Source organism: Ornithorhynchus anatinus, chromosome 5 (assembly GCF_004115215.2).
Source record: "Ornithorhynchus anatinus isolate Pmale09 chromosome 5, mOrnAna1.pri.v4, whole genome shotgun sequence".
Taxonomy (NCBI): Eukaryota; Metazoa; Chordata; class Mammalia; order Monotremata; family Ornithorhynchidae; genus Ornithorhynchus; species Ornithorhynchus anatinus.
The window spans coordinates 16,840,467-16,855,473 of NC_041732.1; the positions used below are offsets into that span (position 1 = coordinate 16,840,467).

Genomic DNA, 15,007 nt, shown 5'->3' on the forward strand with positions numbered 1-15,007 from the left:
TGTGCTCACACCTCCACTCATGGGCACTGAGTCTGGAACACGGCTAGGACATGTCCAGCTCAAGATGCTTCTCAGCAGCAAGGTCTGCAAGGACTCAGCACGACCTGGCTTCTCTCCAGACCAAAGCCTCCGTGGATTCAATTCCATTTCTTTTTTTTATGGCATTTGTTAAGGGCTTACTATGTGCTGGGCACTGTACTAAGCACTGAGATGGAGACAAGCAACTCAGGTTGGACGTAGTCCATGTCCCACATGGGGCTCACGGTCTTCATCCCCGTTTCACAGATGAGGAAGCTGAATCCCAGAGAAGTGAAGCGACTTGTCCAAGGTCACACAGCAGACAAGGGGCAGAGCCAGGATTAGAATGTAGATCCTTCTGACGCCCAGGCCTTGGCTAGGCTGCTTCTTCCAGTGTTTCTGTTCGGTTGATGGTGGCTTTGAGTTTTCTTTGGCCGACAAGCAAGCCGGGGAGATTATTGGGCAAACTTTAAAAATTCCAGACGGAGGGAGGGAAGCAGGGAGGGCAGGAGGGCCAGGGGTCCGGGTCTAAACCCCCTCTTCCCTCCCCACGCCCACGATCCCTGCTGGACACGATCGCTCTGCCACCGGGTCACTGCAGAGAGGGGTGAGGGGGCAGGCTGTGAATTTCTGCTCTGAAACAGGAAGTGCTCTCAGGGTATGGCCCACTTAATAATTGTGGTGTTTGTTAAGCGCTTACTATTTGCCAGGCACTGTATTGTGTGCTGGGGTGGATACAAGAAAAATGGGTTGGACCCAATTCCTGCCCCACTTGGGGCTCACGGTCTCAATCTCTGGTTTACAGATGAGGAAACTGAGGCCCAGAGAAATGACCCTTTGCCTAAGCTGACTCCATTCCCACCATCCACCCGTCTGACCTCTAGGGTCCCCGGAACCCCCTTCCCCAACCCCCCACCAGGACCCCAGGGACAGCAAGAGCCTCTTGGACCTTGTCACCCACTGGGGGTTGGGGTGGTCCCAGTGGTATCCTCGGCAGAGGTGGCATCAGGCCTGAAGCTGCCTCACAGCCTTCTGGAGGTTGCGGTAGAACTCGGCCATGCTGTGGGGGAAGAAGGAGTCCACCACGGTCTGAGGTAGGTGGCCCCCGAGGTCCGTCTGGAAGAAACTGAACAGCTGCGTCTTGTTCGGATCCCTGGGGAACGGTAGGTCCGGGGAGGAGCGTGAGTTGATTTCTGGTGCCCCAAGCTTGAATCTCGGTGGTTTTTCCTGGGCGCCCCCCCTCCCCTCTCCCCAGAACTAGATTGCACCCCTCCCTCACCATCACCCCACCACCGCCACCCCGGCAGAGCCGGAAATGGAAAATGATGATGATGCTATCTGCTAAGTGCTTACTATGTGTTCTAAGTGTTGGGGTAGATACAGGATAATCAGTTTGGACACAGCTTCTGTCCCGCATGGAGCTCACAGTCTTAATTCCTATTTTACGGATGAGGTCACTGAGGTATAGAGAAGTGAAACAACTAGCTCAAGGTCACACAGAAGACAAGAGGAGGAGCCCGCTCCCCTCTAAACTGTAAGCTCATTGTAGGCAGGTAATGTGTCTTGTTAATTGTTAAATTGTACTCTTTCAAGCGCTTAGTACAGTGCTCTGCCCACAGTAAAAGCTCAATAAATATGACTGACACTGATTTAGGTTCTCTGTGCCTCAGCTTCCTCATCTGTCAAACGGGAATGAGATTCCAGTCGTCCCTCCTACTTAGCTTTGAGCTTGGCAAGGGACAGGGACCGTGTCCAACCTGATTATCTTCTTTCTCCCCCAGTGCTTAGTACAGTACTCGGCATAAAGTAAGCACTTAACGAAGACCACTGTTGATTATTATTATTATTTTTATTAGCAGGGCATTAGGTCTTCCTAAGGGGCCTAGAAATCCCACAGGAGAGAAGCTCTTTGCTCTCCCAGAGGAAGACCTGGGAGTGAGGGTCAGGAGCTGGAGGCTGCAGCTGAGAGTCACACTTGCCCCCCACCTTCCCTTGCCCAGCCCTGAGGGGGAGCTAAGCACAGGGTTTATCACAGTGAGTATCTCTAGAGGTCTCACAGCACAACTCCCCACCCCTATTCCCCCCCACACCCCCTGAATCAAACCAGGCCCAAAAGTGACTGACACAGAGCACACCCAACCCCTCGTCACTGTGGCTACAGGTGCCAACTTCAGGGGGCTAATAATAACAATAATTTATATTTACTGTACTTGTTAAGCACTTACTATACGCCATGCACTTTACTAAGTGCTGAGGTAGATGTAAGTTCATTAGGTTGGACACAGTCTCTATCTCACATGGGGCTCACATTCTTAATCCCCATTTTATAGTTGAGGGAAATGAGGCCCAGAGAAGTGAAGTGGCTTGCCCAAGATCACAGAGCAAACATGTGGCAGAGTGGGATTAGAACCAGGTGCTTCTAACTACCAGGTCAGAGCCTCCTTGTTTGTTTAATGGTATTTGTTAAGTGCTTTCTATGTGCCAGGCACTGTACTAATCGCTGGGAACAGGGTTCTTTGGTAAGGCTGAAAACATTAGCGTCATTTATCCCCACCTCCGGGTCCCACCCCTAACCCAGATAACCCACCCACACACCTCCAAATGGCAGGAGTGAGAGGAGGGGATATGGAAGCAGGAGGAGAGGGAGGGCAAAGCTCACGCCAACAGTCTGAGCAGCTGGGACTGCTGGGGGGAAGAATCAAAAACAAAACATCCCCCCATGCCTGATCCAGAAATTTCTATTCTACCTCCAAGAGCACAGAAGTTTGTTTTTTTAAAAAATGGTATTTGTTAAACTCTTACTATGTGTCAAGCACTGTTGTATTAATAATAATAGTGATATTTCTTAAGCGCTTACTATTGGTCAGGCACTGTACTAAGCGCTGGAGTGGAGACAAGCAAATCGGCTTGGACCCAGTCCCTGTCCCATGTGGGGCTCACAGTCTCAATCTCCATTTTATAGTCACAGAGAAGGGAAGTGACCTCCTCAAGGTCACACAGACAAGTGGCAGAGCCAGGATTAGAATCCATGACCTTCTGACTCCTGGGCCTGTTCTAAATGCTGGCATAGGTAGAACTTAATTAGGTCAGACACAGTCTCGGTCCCACATGGGGCTTGCAGTCTAAGCAGGAGAGAGAACAATTGAGGAAACTAAGGCACAGATGTCCTAGGTCACACAGCAATCACTGAGGCGAGCAATGATTAGATCCCAGGTCCTCCAACCCCTAGACCCGGGCTCTTTCACTGATTCTATATTATTTATTGAGTGCTTACTGTGTGCAGAGCACTGTACTAAGCATTTGGAAAGTACAATTCAGCAATTAAGAGAGAGAATCCCGACCACACCTGGCTTGCAGCCTAAAAGGGGGGGAGACAGACATCAAAACAAGTAAACAGGCACGTGGCTTCTCTTTATTGTTGTAGTAGACTCTCTCAAGCACTCAGTACAATTGTCTGCACATAGTAAGGGCTCAAGAAATACGACTGAATGAAGGAAAATCCCATTTGGGGGTATTTTAGGGACAGTGAGACAGAGGAGAGCCTTAGATGGGCAGCTTTGTCCACTCACACCCCTTCCCCTGCACTCTGCTGAGGGACAGGTCTTCTCCCACTAAGCCTAGAAGGAAAAGTGTGGCCTAGTGGATAGAACATGGGTCTGGGAGTCAAAACGTCATGGGTTCTAATTCCGGCTTGCCACCTGTCTGCTATGTGACCTTGGGCAAGGCATTTCACTTCTCTGCGCCTCAGTTCCCTCATCTCTAAAAGGAGGATCAAGACTGGGAGCCCTATGTGGGACCGGAACATATCCAACCCGATTATCTTGCATCTACCCCAGCGCTTAGAATGGTGCCTGGTACCTAGTAAGCCCTTAACAAATACCATAATCATTATTGTTAATATTACTAAAAGTGGAGAGTTTCAGCCCCAGGGCCCATGCAGACCAAGAATCAGGCTCAACAAGCTCCAACCATCTGGGCTTCTGCTCTGGGGCTCATGCACACCGGCAGGAACAAAACTCGGCCCGCCCTCTGTTCCGCCCTGCTTCGCTCTGCCCTGCCCAGCCGGAATTGGAAAGAATTTCCAGTTGCCACCGACAAGTGGCAAAGAAACCAAATTCCTCCTCCCAGGAACCGCGGCTGGGGCGGAAACATGGCCTGGAGATACCAGCAGCAGACGGGAGTCCCCGGCGGCATCCGTGTGCTCGCTCCCTGTTGAAGGTCGGGGGGAGGTCCCGGGAGGGAGAGGTTCCCAGGAGGAAGTGGAGATCCAGAAGGGAGGGATTCTCGGGATGGGGTGGGGAATGTTCCAGGGGGGCACCCCAAGACGCGCCCTCACCCTGGGACGGGTTCACAGAAGCAGCCGCACGGGTGGTTGAAGCCTCTGACGTAGCCTGGCTGGGGTGGGCAGAGCGGGTGGTCCACATGGGTAGCTGGTGGGAATGGGAGGCACAAGAGCGGGTGGTCGACGGCAGGGCACAGGCAGCGATCCCCAGGGGAGGGTCACCGAGGGCGCGTGACAGGAGAGAAGGGGAGAAAGGGAGATGTCAATGGAGTCCAGCACCGTCCAGAGACGGCATCAGGAACCTGACCCAGCCCAGACCCGATCCTTATCCTCTGGGCAGCCTCCTCCCGCCTCTTGGAGGAGATTCATTCGATCGTTTTTACTGAGTGCTTATTGTGTGCAGAGCACTGTACTAAGCGCTGGACTTTGGAAGCTTGCTTTTCTGCTTTTTTAAAAGGTATTTGTTAAGCGCTTCCTCTGTGTCAAACACTGGTCATTCATTCTTTAATTCCACTGCATTTATTGAGTGCTTACTGTGGGCAGAGCACTGTACTAAACGCTCGCTTCTGGATGTTTGCTTTTTCATTTTTTTTAAATGGTATTTGTTAAGCGCTTCCTCTGTGTCAAACACTGTTCATTCATTCATTCTTTCATTCAATTGTATTTGAGTGCTTACAGTGTGTAGAGCACTGTACTAAGTGCTTGAGCACTGTACTAAGAACTAGCCTCTGGAAGCTTGCTTTTTAATTTTTTTATGGTATTTAAGCGTTTGCTCTGTGTCAAGAATTGTTCATTCATTAATTCATTTATTTTTAAATATTCTCTGCTAAACTCTGGGTGGCCTAGTGGATAGGACATGGGCCTGGGAGTCAGAAGGACTTAAGTTCTAATTCCAGCTTTGTCACTTGTCTGCTGTGTGACCTTGGGTAAGTTACTTCACTTCTCTATGCCTCCATTACCTCATCTGTAAAATGGGGATGAAGACTGTGAGACCCGTGTGAGACAGGGACTGTGTCCAACCTGCCAGCATGTAATCCAACCCAGCGCCCAGCACAGTGCTTGATACATAGAAAGTACTTTAAAAAATACCATTATTATTATTATTACAAGTTAATTAGGTTGGACACGGTCCTTGTCCTGCATGGGGCTCACGGTCTTAGTAGGATCGGAGGCAACAGGAAGTGAAATAGAAGTCGAAGGAGGGCACAGAAAAACAGAGAAAGAAACAGCCTGTGGCCTGGAGGAAAGAGGGCAGGCTTGGCAGTCAGAGGACCTGGGTTTTCACCCCAGCTCTGCCTCTTTTTAAAATGGTATTTGTTAAGCGCTTACTATGTGCCAGCCACTGTACTAAGCGCTGGGGTAGATACAAGATAATCAGGTTAGATACAGTCCATGTCCCACATGTCCCCATTGCACAGAGGTGGTCACGGAGGCCCAGAGAAGTGAAGCGACTCACCCAACGTCATATAGCAGAGAAGCTACAGAGCCGGGTTTCAAATCCGGATCCTCCTGACTCCCCAGCCCGTGCTCTAGCCCATAGGCCATGCTGCGGGAGGCTGGGGTTCATCTGCGCGGATGAGGAGGTAGGCTTTCGGTGGAGTCTGAGGGACAGAAGGGGAAGGAAGGGGTCAGTAGTTTGGGCGGGGGGGTCTCTGCTCACCGTTGGACGTGATACTGCCATCGTCATATTTCTTGATCAGCACCAAATCCACAAAGTCCCGGGGAGAGATGAGCTTCATGGCAGCTGACGGGGTGAGGGTTCTGCAGATCGAGAGGTCCTGACAAATGAAGACAAAAGGACAGTGACTGCGGGTCTCACTGATGCTTGCCAGGAAATAATAATGTATTTGTTCAGCGCTTACTATGTGCAGAGCACTGTTCTAAGCGCTGGGGTAGATAAAGGGAAATCAGGTTGTCCCATGTGAGGCTCACAGTCTTAATCCCCATTTTACAGATGAGGTAACTGAGGCACAGAGAAGTTAAGTGACTTGTCCACAGTCACACAGCTGACAAGTGGTGGAGAGGGAATGAAGAAGACCCATGGCCAAGACAGGATGTCGTGGCCTCCGGTTTAGGACAGCACGTTTGGAGACTATGGACACTCCACCTAGAGTCCCCTCGGCCACCTCTCAGTAGTCATTCGATCAACCGGTGGTATTGACTGGGTGCTTTCTGCTGTCCTGAGCACCCTGATGATGATGATGATAATGATGGTATTTGTTAAGCGCTTACTATGTGCCAGGCAGAGAAGCAGCGTGGCTCAGTGGAAAGAGCCCGGGCTTGGGAGTCAGAGGTCATGGGTTTGAATCTCAGCTCCACCACTTGTGAGCTGTGTGACTGTGGGCATGTCACTTAACTTCTCTGTGCCTCGGTTACATCATCTGTAAAATGGGGATTAAGACTGTGAGCCTCATGTGGGACAACCTGATTACCCTATATTTACCCCAGCGCTTAGAACAGTGCTCTGCACATAGTAAGTGCTTAACAAATACCAACATTATTATTATTATTATTACTAAGCGCTGGGGTGGATACAAGCTGATCGGGCTGGACTCAGTCCCTGTCCCAAGTGGGACTCACGGTTTCAATCCCCATTTTACAGATGTGGTCACTGAAGCGCAGAGAAGTAAAGTGACTTGCCTAAGGTCGCACGGCAGACGAGTGGCAGAGCCGGGATTGGAGCCTAGGTTCTTCTCTTTTCACTGCACTTCTACCTAGCAGGTCTCCGTCTTTGGCTGAAACCCGTCGGGTCAAGCGCTGCGCCGAGCAATTCACCCCCTCGCACAGATTCTCTCTCCGCCGACTTCCCTATTCCTCCTACTCTTTCTTCCCAAGCGGCCATCGGCCACGCGTTGGCTCTTCCCCAGAAGCAGCATGGCTTGGTGGATGGAGCTCGGGCCTGGGAGTTGGAAGGACTCCACCACGTGTCTGCTGTGTGACCTTGGGCCAGTCGCTTCACTTCTCTGGGACTCAGTTCCCTCACCTGCAATCTTGAGGCTCACGTAGGACCGGGCCCGGGTCCAACCCCGATTAGCTAGGATCTACCCCGGGGCTGAGAACGACGCTCGGCACAGAGTGAGCACTTAGCAAGTACCGGAATACTAACTCGGGAAGGGGCCACTCACCTCTCCGATGGTTTGAACAACTTCAAACCCCTTGACGTTGGCATCCCACTCTGTGCGCAGCCCATTGGGCACCGGCTTCAGGCACTGCCACACTTGCTCCGGGCTGCCACACACGAGCCCTTCACCGCGGTACCTGGGCCAGGGGTGGCAGGACAGGGCGGGCGTCAGACCCTCCGGGCCGGTGGAGAGGGCCGGACTGCGGGCCGGGGTGGGGGTGGGGGTTGGACCCCGCTGCCAACCCCTGCCGGCCTCTACCCGCACCGCTCTGGCCTCGCGGCTCACTCTGCGCCGTGAGAGAGACTGGCAGAGAAGGTGATGGCCAGACCCAGAGACTCTTTCCCCTGGAGAAAAAAAACAAACACCTGCCAGGGCAGGAGATCTGGGGGGGCAGGAAGAGGAGGAGGAGAAGGGGGAGGAAGGGGCTGGGGCAGGGGTTGGGGCAGGGACAGGAGCTGAAGCAGGGGCTGGGGGCAGGAGCTGAAGCAGGGGCTGGGGCAGGAGCAGGGACAGGAGCAGGGATGGGACAGGAGCTGAAGCAGGGACAGGGGCAGAAGCTGAAACAGGGGCTGGGGCAGGGACTGTAGCAGGGGCAGGGGCAGGGGCAGGAGCTGAAGCAGGGGCAGGGACAGGGGCAGGAGCTGAAGCAGGGGCTGGGGCAGGAGCTGAAGCAGGGGCTGGGGCAGGAGCTGAAGCAGGGGCAGGGGCTGGGGCAGGAGCTGAAGCAGGGGCAGGGACAGGGGCAGGAGCTGAAGCAGGGGCAGGGACGGGGCAGGAGCTGAAGCAGGGGCAGGGGCAGGGCCGGGGCACTCACAGGTTTCCCGGGAATTCCGTGGACGGCCTCCAGGAGATGGACAGTCCGTGCTGCGGGAGAAAGGGGCGGTGAGTTGGGGGGAGCGGGCGGGCGGGCGGGGCGCCCCCGGGGGTCCGGCCGGCCGCCCGACCCCGCAGCGCGCCCTCGGTCTGGGTCTCCTGTGCCTGTCCGGCGGCGTGGGGGGGGGGAGGAGGGTGTGTGAGATCTCTGCCGGGGTCCCCGCCCGCTCACCCCGCTCCGACAGCTCCTCCAGCCGCTCGCGTCGCTCCGGTAGAGCCGCAGTTTCTCGGCCACCGCCCGGCCGGTCTCCGCCGCCGAAGCCGGCTCCATCTTCGGCTCGGCTCGGCTCGGCTCGGCTCGGCTCGGCTCGGCTCGGCTCGGCTCGGCTCGGCTCGGCTCCGCCGCTTCCCGCTCGGCTCCGCTCGGCTCCGCTCGGCCGGGGCCCGCCTGCTGCGGGGAGGAGGCAGGCGTCTGTCCCCGCCCTCCCCGGGGCTCCCATTGGCTCGGGCCGGGCCCCAGGACCCGCCCCCCGGCTCCCATTGGCTCGGGCGGTGGCCCGGCCCCGCCCCCTGACGCCTATTGGCTAGGGCGGGACCCCGGCCCCGCCCCTCCGCTCGGGAGTCCCTCGTCCGTCCCGGGCTCGAGGGTCTGGGGCCGTCGAGGCCACATGATCGGAATGATGACGATGATGATTTTGATGGTGTTCGTTAAGCGCTTACTATGCGCCCAGCACTGCTCTAAGCGCTGGGGTTGCTAGGAGGTAATGAGGTTGTCCCGAGTGGGGCTCACAGCCCCATTTTCCAGATGAGGCCACTGAGGCCCAGAGAAGTGAAGTGACTTACCCGAAGTCACCCAGCTGACAAGTGGCGGAGTCGGGATTAGAACCCACGACCTCTGGCTCCCAAGCCCGGGCTCTATCCACTAAGCCTATTTATTACCCTATTTGTTTTATTGATGAGGTGCCCATCCCCTTGATCCTATTTATCGTGATTATGTTGTCTTGTTTTTGGCCGTCTGTTTCCCCCGATTGGACTGTGATCCCGTCATTGGGCAGGGATGGTCTCTATCTGTTGCCGAATTGTCCATTCCAAGCGCTTAGTGCTCATTCATAAATACTATTGAATGAATGAATGCATGCATGAATGAATGAAAGCCTACCTTTCGGGGGGCCTTTTCGGGGCGGTGAGTGACGTCACTGCACCTCCCGGGCTGCCTTCGGAACCCCGTGACGTCACGGCTCCCGCCCCCTTGCCGGCCCCGAAACTGCTCGGCTGGTCCCCGGACGCGTCCCATCCGTCATGTGATCCGCCCTCCCCCTCTCAAACACGCTCCGACCCTCCTTTTCATCCTTGGCTTATAAGGAATTCGGTCAGCCCTTCTTATGGGTCAGGCACTGTAATAAACGCTGCTTTCGTACTAGCTAATCAGAGGGGACACAGTCCGTGTCCCACATGGGGCTCGCGGTATTAATCCCCATTTAAAGTAATAGTAATAATAATAATGCTAATATTTGTTAAGTGCCAATCACCGTTCTAGGTGCTGGGGTAGATTCAAGATAATTGGTTTGGATGCAGTCCCTGTCCCACATGGGGCTCACAGTATTAATCCCCATTTAAAGTAATAGTAATAATAATAATGCTAATATTTAAGTGCCAATCACCCTTCTAGGCGCTGGGGTAGTTACAAGATAATCGGATTGGACACAGTCCCTGTCCCGCATGGGGCTCACAGTATTAATCCCCATACAATAATAATAATAATGATGGCAATGATAATATTTGTGAAGTGCTTACTATTTGCCAAAGCCTGTTCTAGGTGCTGGGGTAGATGCAAGATAATCGGATTGGACACAGTCCCTGTCCCACATGGGGCTCCCGGCATTAATCCCCACTTTACAGATGAAGGACCTGAGTCCCAGAGAAGTGAAACAATTTGCCCAAAGTCACACAGCAGACAAGTGGCAGAGCCTGGATGAGAACCCAGGTCCTCTGACTCCCAGGCTCCTGCTCTCTTCACTAGGTCACGGGTGTCTCTCTACTTGCTCCTCCTCTCTCCCAAACCCAGTTGTTCCACCCCCCACCCGCCTCCTTGGTCACCATCCCAGGTCACCATCCCCATGCCCTCAGTCCTGCCCCAGAAGACGACAGTCTCACTGCCAACCTGACTCCCTGCCACTCACCCACCCCAAATCCTACTCCTGCTTCCTGCTTGCCTACCTCTTCCACCCCACCAGATCACCAGATCACCAGATCACAGGTGTGGACTATAAATAGAGACAGAAAGGTACAGTGAGACCCAGAGACAGTCTCTCTCTCCCCCCTCCCCTCGCACCCCACCAACTCCCGGAAGAAGCTGGCTGGGCAGGGGAGCAAAGACAGGGAAAAAAACCTCACCGCTGATGTCCCTACCTCCAGCCTTTCCCTGATCCAACCTCTACTGCAAGAGAAGCAGCGTAGCCTGGTGGATAGAGTACCGGCCCGGGAATCAGAAGCCCATGACCTCCTTCTTGCCAAATCCAATGGCTCCTACTCCATTCTAATCCTTCTTGACCTCTCTGCTGCCTTTGACACTGTGGACCGTCCCCTCCTCCTCCATTCCTTATCGCACCTTGGCTTCACGGACTCCATCCTCTCCTGGTTCTCCTCTTACCTCTCTGGCCGGTCATTCTCGGTTTTCTTCGCTGGCGCCTCCTCCCCCTCCCATCCTTTAACTGTTGGAGTTCCTCAAGGGTCAGTTCTTGGCCCTCTTCTGTTCTCCATTTACACTCACTCCCTCGGTGAACTCATTCGCTCTCACGGCTTTGACTACCATCTCTACGCAGATGACACGCAGATCTACATCTCCGCCCCTGTCCTCTCCCCCTCCCTTCGGGCTCGCATCTCCTCCCGCCTCCAGGATGTCTCCACCTGGATGTCGGCCCGCCACCTAAAACTCAACATGAGCAAGACTGAGCCCCTCATCTTCCCTCCCAAACCCGGTCCTCTCCCAGATTTCCCTATCACCGTGGATGGCACGACCATCCTTCCCGTCTCTCAGGCCCGCAATCTCGGTGTCATCCTTGACTCGTCTCTCTCATTCACCCCACGCATCCTATCCGTTACCGAGACCTGCCGGTTTCACCTCTACAATATCGCCAAGATCCGCCCTTTCCTCTCCACCCAAACGGCTACCTTACTGCTACGGGCTCTCGTTATATCCTGGCTAGACTACTGTGTCAGCCTTCTCTCTGACCTCTCTTCCTCCTCTCTCGCCCCGCTCCAGTCTATTCTTCACTCCGCTGCCCGGCTCATCTTCCCGCAGAAACGATCTGGGCATGTCACTCCCCTTCTTAAACAACTCCAGTGGTTGCCTATCGACCTCCGCTCCAAACAAAAACTCCTCACTCTAGGCTTCAAGGCTCTCCATCACCTTGCCCCTTCCTACTTCTCCTCCCTTCTCTCTTTCTACCGCCCACCCCACACGCTCCGCTCCTCCGCCGCCCACCTCCTCGCCGTCCCTCGGTCTCGCCTATCCCGCCGTCGAACCCCGGGCCACGTCCTCCCGCGGTCCCGGAACGCCCTCCCTCCTCACCTCCGCCAAACTGATTCTCTTCCCCTCTTCAAAACCCTACTTAAAACTCACCTCCTCCAAGAGGCCTTCCCAGACTGAGCTCCCCTTCTCCCTCTACTCCCTCTACCGCTCCCCCTCCCCTCTCCGCAGCTTAACCCTCTTTTCCCCCCATTTCCCTCTGCTCCTCCTCCTCTCCCTTCCCATCCCCTCAGCACTGTACTCCTCTGCTCAACTGTATATATTTATTACCCTATTTATTTTGTTAATAATTTTGTTTTTTGTTATTTTGTACATCGCCTCGATCCTATTTAGTTGCCATTGTTTTTACGAGATGTTCTTCCCCTTGACTCTATTTATTGCCATTGTTCTCATCTGTCCGTCTCCCCCGATTAGACTGTAAGCCCGTCAAACGGCAGGGACTGTCTCTATCTGTTGCCGACTTGTTCATTCCAAGCGCTTAGTACAGTGCTCTGCACATAGTAAGCGCTCAATAAATACTATTGAATGAATGAATCCTAACTTCGGCTCTGCCATCTGTCTGCTGTGTGGTCTTGGGCAAAACGCTTCACCTCTCTGGGCCTCAGTTACCTCATCTGGAAAATGGGGATGAACACTTTGAGCCCCAAGCGGGACAGGGACTATGTCCAACCCAATTTGCTTCTGCTTAAGCTCTTAGTACAGTGTTTGGCACATAGTAAGCACTTAATAAGTAACATAGTTATCATTATTATTATTACTGGTCTGGGAGTCAGAAGGTTAGGAATCCTGATGGTCAAGAGCGTTTCTGGTTCGTCCACGGGCCCTGTGTCCACTTCACCCGCCTCTCCCATCCCCAGAGGCTGCCTTCTGTCCCAGACATCTCAAGAGGATCAGGGCCCTTGTGGCAATCAATCAATCAATTAATCAATCGTATTTATTGAGTACTTACTGTGTGCACAGCACTGTACTAAGTGCTTGGGAGTATACAACAGAGTTGCTAAACACATTCCCTGACCATAACAAGCTACTTCAATCCATCCGTCCATCAAGGAAGCAAGCAGTTGTATTTATTGAGTACTTATTGTGTGCAAAACACTGCAATAAACGCTTTGGAGAGTAGGCTAAAACAAAGTTGGTAGATACATTCCCTGCCCACAACAAGCTCACACTACTTCAGTCCATCCATCCATCCATCCATCAAGCAAGCAGTTGTATTTATTGAGTACTTACTGTGTGCAAAGCACTGTACTAAACGCTTGGGAGAGTACACTACAGCAGAGTTGGTAGACTTTCTCTGCCCACAACAAGTTCACAGTAGTATATAATATATATAGTATATAATACTATATAATATATAGTATATAATAATCATTATTATTATGGTATTTGTTAAGTGCTTACTATGTGCCAGGAACTGTACTAAACGCTGGGGTGGATACAAACAAATCAGGATAGTCACAATCCCTGTCCCACATCAATCAAGCAAGCAAACAAGCAATAGTTTTTATTGAGTACTTTGTGCAGAGCACTGTGCACAGTACTAAACGCTTGGGAGAGTATAGAGTTGGTAGACATGTTCCTTTCCCACAGTGTGTGCTCGCATCCCAGACCTCTGGGAGACTCAGGTTCCCTACCTAAGGATGGGTTTATAACCACAGGCCAGATTGGATCCCGGTTTGCCAAGCAACACAGAGAAAGGCAGTGTGCCTGGCAGGGAGTTGTTTAATACAATAATAATAACAATAATAATAATAAGGTAATTATTAAGTGCTTACTATGTGTCAGGCACTGTACTAAGCGCTGGGCTGGATCCACACCAATTGGGTTGCACTCAGTCCCTGTCCTGCATAGGGCTCACAGTCTTAGTCCCCATTTTACAGATGAGGTCACTGAGGTCCAGAGAAGCGAAGTGACTTGCCCGAGGTCACACAGTAAGTGCCCCAGTCCTTAGAACAATACTTGGCACATAGTAAGCCCTTAACAAGTACCATTATTATTGTTATTAGTATTATTCTAATCTCTGTTCTGCCACTTGCCTGCTCCATGACCTTGGGTCTAACAATCAATCAGTCACCTGTATTGATCACTTCCGCTTCTCTGGGCCTCAGTTCCCTCATCTGTCAAATGGAGGTTTAGAGTGTGAGCCCCATAGGGAAAAGGGACTGTGTTCAACCTGATTAACTTGTATCTACCCCAGGACTTAGAACAGTGCTTGACATGTAGTAAACGCATAACGAACGCCATCATTATTATTATGAGCCAGGACCAAAGTCCATGAGAAGGACTGTGGTCTAGTGGAAAGCGTCCTCATCTGGGAGTCAGCAGGACCTGGGTCTTAATCCCGGCTCCTCTGCTCGTCTGCTGTGTAACCTTGGGTGAGTCATTTAACTCCTCTGTACCTCAGTGATCTCATCTGTAAAATGGGGTTTACGGCTGTGAACCCCATGTAGGATAGAGACTGTGTCCAGCCTGATCAGCTTGTATCATAATAAAATAATTGTGGTATTTAAGCGCTTACTATCAAGCACTGTACTGTACTAAGTGCTGGAGTAGATTCAAGGTAATTGAGTCCCTATATCCAACTACCCCAAACGCTTAGTACAGTGCCTGGAAAAAAGTGAGCGCTTAACAAATACCATAAAAAAAGGCCTAACCTGATACTGATTGTTTGGGGGCAGTGTCCAGTGCTCAGCACAGAGTAAGGGCTCGATAAATGCCATTGATTGATTGATAGATTGATCGGTGTAGGATGGAGGTCCTGGTGCCCTGCTAGGAAAGTATCTGGCTCTGATCATCGTGGACTAATGACGACGTTGATGAAGATGGCGATGATGATGGGGGTGACGATGAGGAGAAGTATGATGTAGGCTGCGGGCCTCTCCCTAATCCTAAATAATAATTAACAATAATGATGACTATGGTATTTTCTGAGCGCTTACTATGTGCCAAGCACTGTTCTAAGCACCAGGGTAGATACAAGTTAATTCATTCATTCAATAGTATTTATTGAGTGCTTACTATGTGCAGAGCACTGTACTAAGCACTTGGAATGTACAAATCAGTAACAGATAGAGACAGTCCCTGCCCTTTGATAGGTTTACAGTCTAATCGGGGGGCTTACAGTCTAATCGAGTTGGACAGAGTCCCTGTCCCACTTGGGGCTCACAGATTTCATCCCCGTTTTGCAGGTGAGGTAACAGGCCCAGAAGTTAAGTGACTTGCCCAAGATCACACGCAGACATG

General features: G+C 52.4%; 1 protein-coding gene across 2 annotated transcripts; it reads right to left on the reverse strand.

Moving 5' to 3' along the window:
* Window positions 1-779: 779 nt before the first annotated feature.
* STARD5 (StAR related lipid transfer domain containing 5) lies at window positions 780-8,602 on the reverse strand. 2 transcript variants are annotated; one of them, XM_029066626.1, is made up of 6 exons: window positions 8,468-8,602; window positions 8,237-8,286; window positions 7,426-7,558; window positions 5,961-6,078; window positions 4,355-4,448; window positions 780-1,171 (listed from the first exon to the last, which is right to left on the reverse strand). In XM_029066626.1, exons 1-6 carry the CDS (start codon window positions 8,564-8,566, stop codon window positions 1,024-1,026), a joined length of 642 nt encoding a protein of 213 aa, XP_028922459.1. In that variant the 5' UTR covers window positions 8,567-8,602; the 3' UTR covers window positions 780-1,023. The 2 variants fall into 2 exon arrangements, with proteins under 2 accessions (XP_028922459.1, XP_028922460.1); XM_029066627.1 differs by lacking the exon at window positions 4,355-4,448.
* Window positions 8,603-15,007: the final 6,405 nt, after the last annotated feature.

Excerpts from the sequence above, each read along its gene's own strand:
- STARD5 (XM_029066626.1), bottom strand. The coding sequence starts at position 8,566 with ATGGAGCCGGCTTCGGCGGCGGAGACCGGCCGGGCGGTGGCCGAGAAA. Across the intron at positions 7,559-8,236 it reads ACGGAATTCCCGGGAAACCT|GTACCGCGGTGAAGGGCTCG; the intron begins GTGAGTGCCCCG and ends CCCCTGGCCCAG. Across the intron at positions 6,079-7,425 it reads TTGTTCAAACCATCGGAGAG|GACCTCTCGATCTGCAGAAC; the intron begins GTGAGTGGCCCC and ends TTCATTTGTCAG.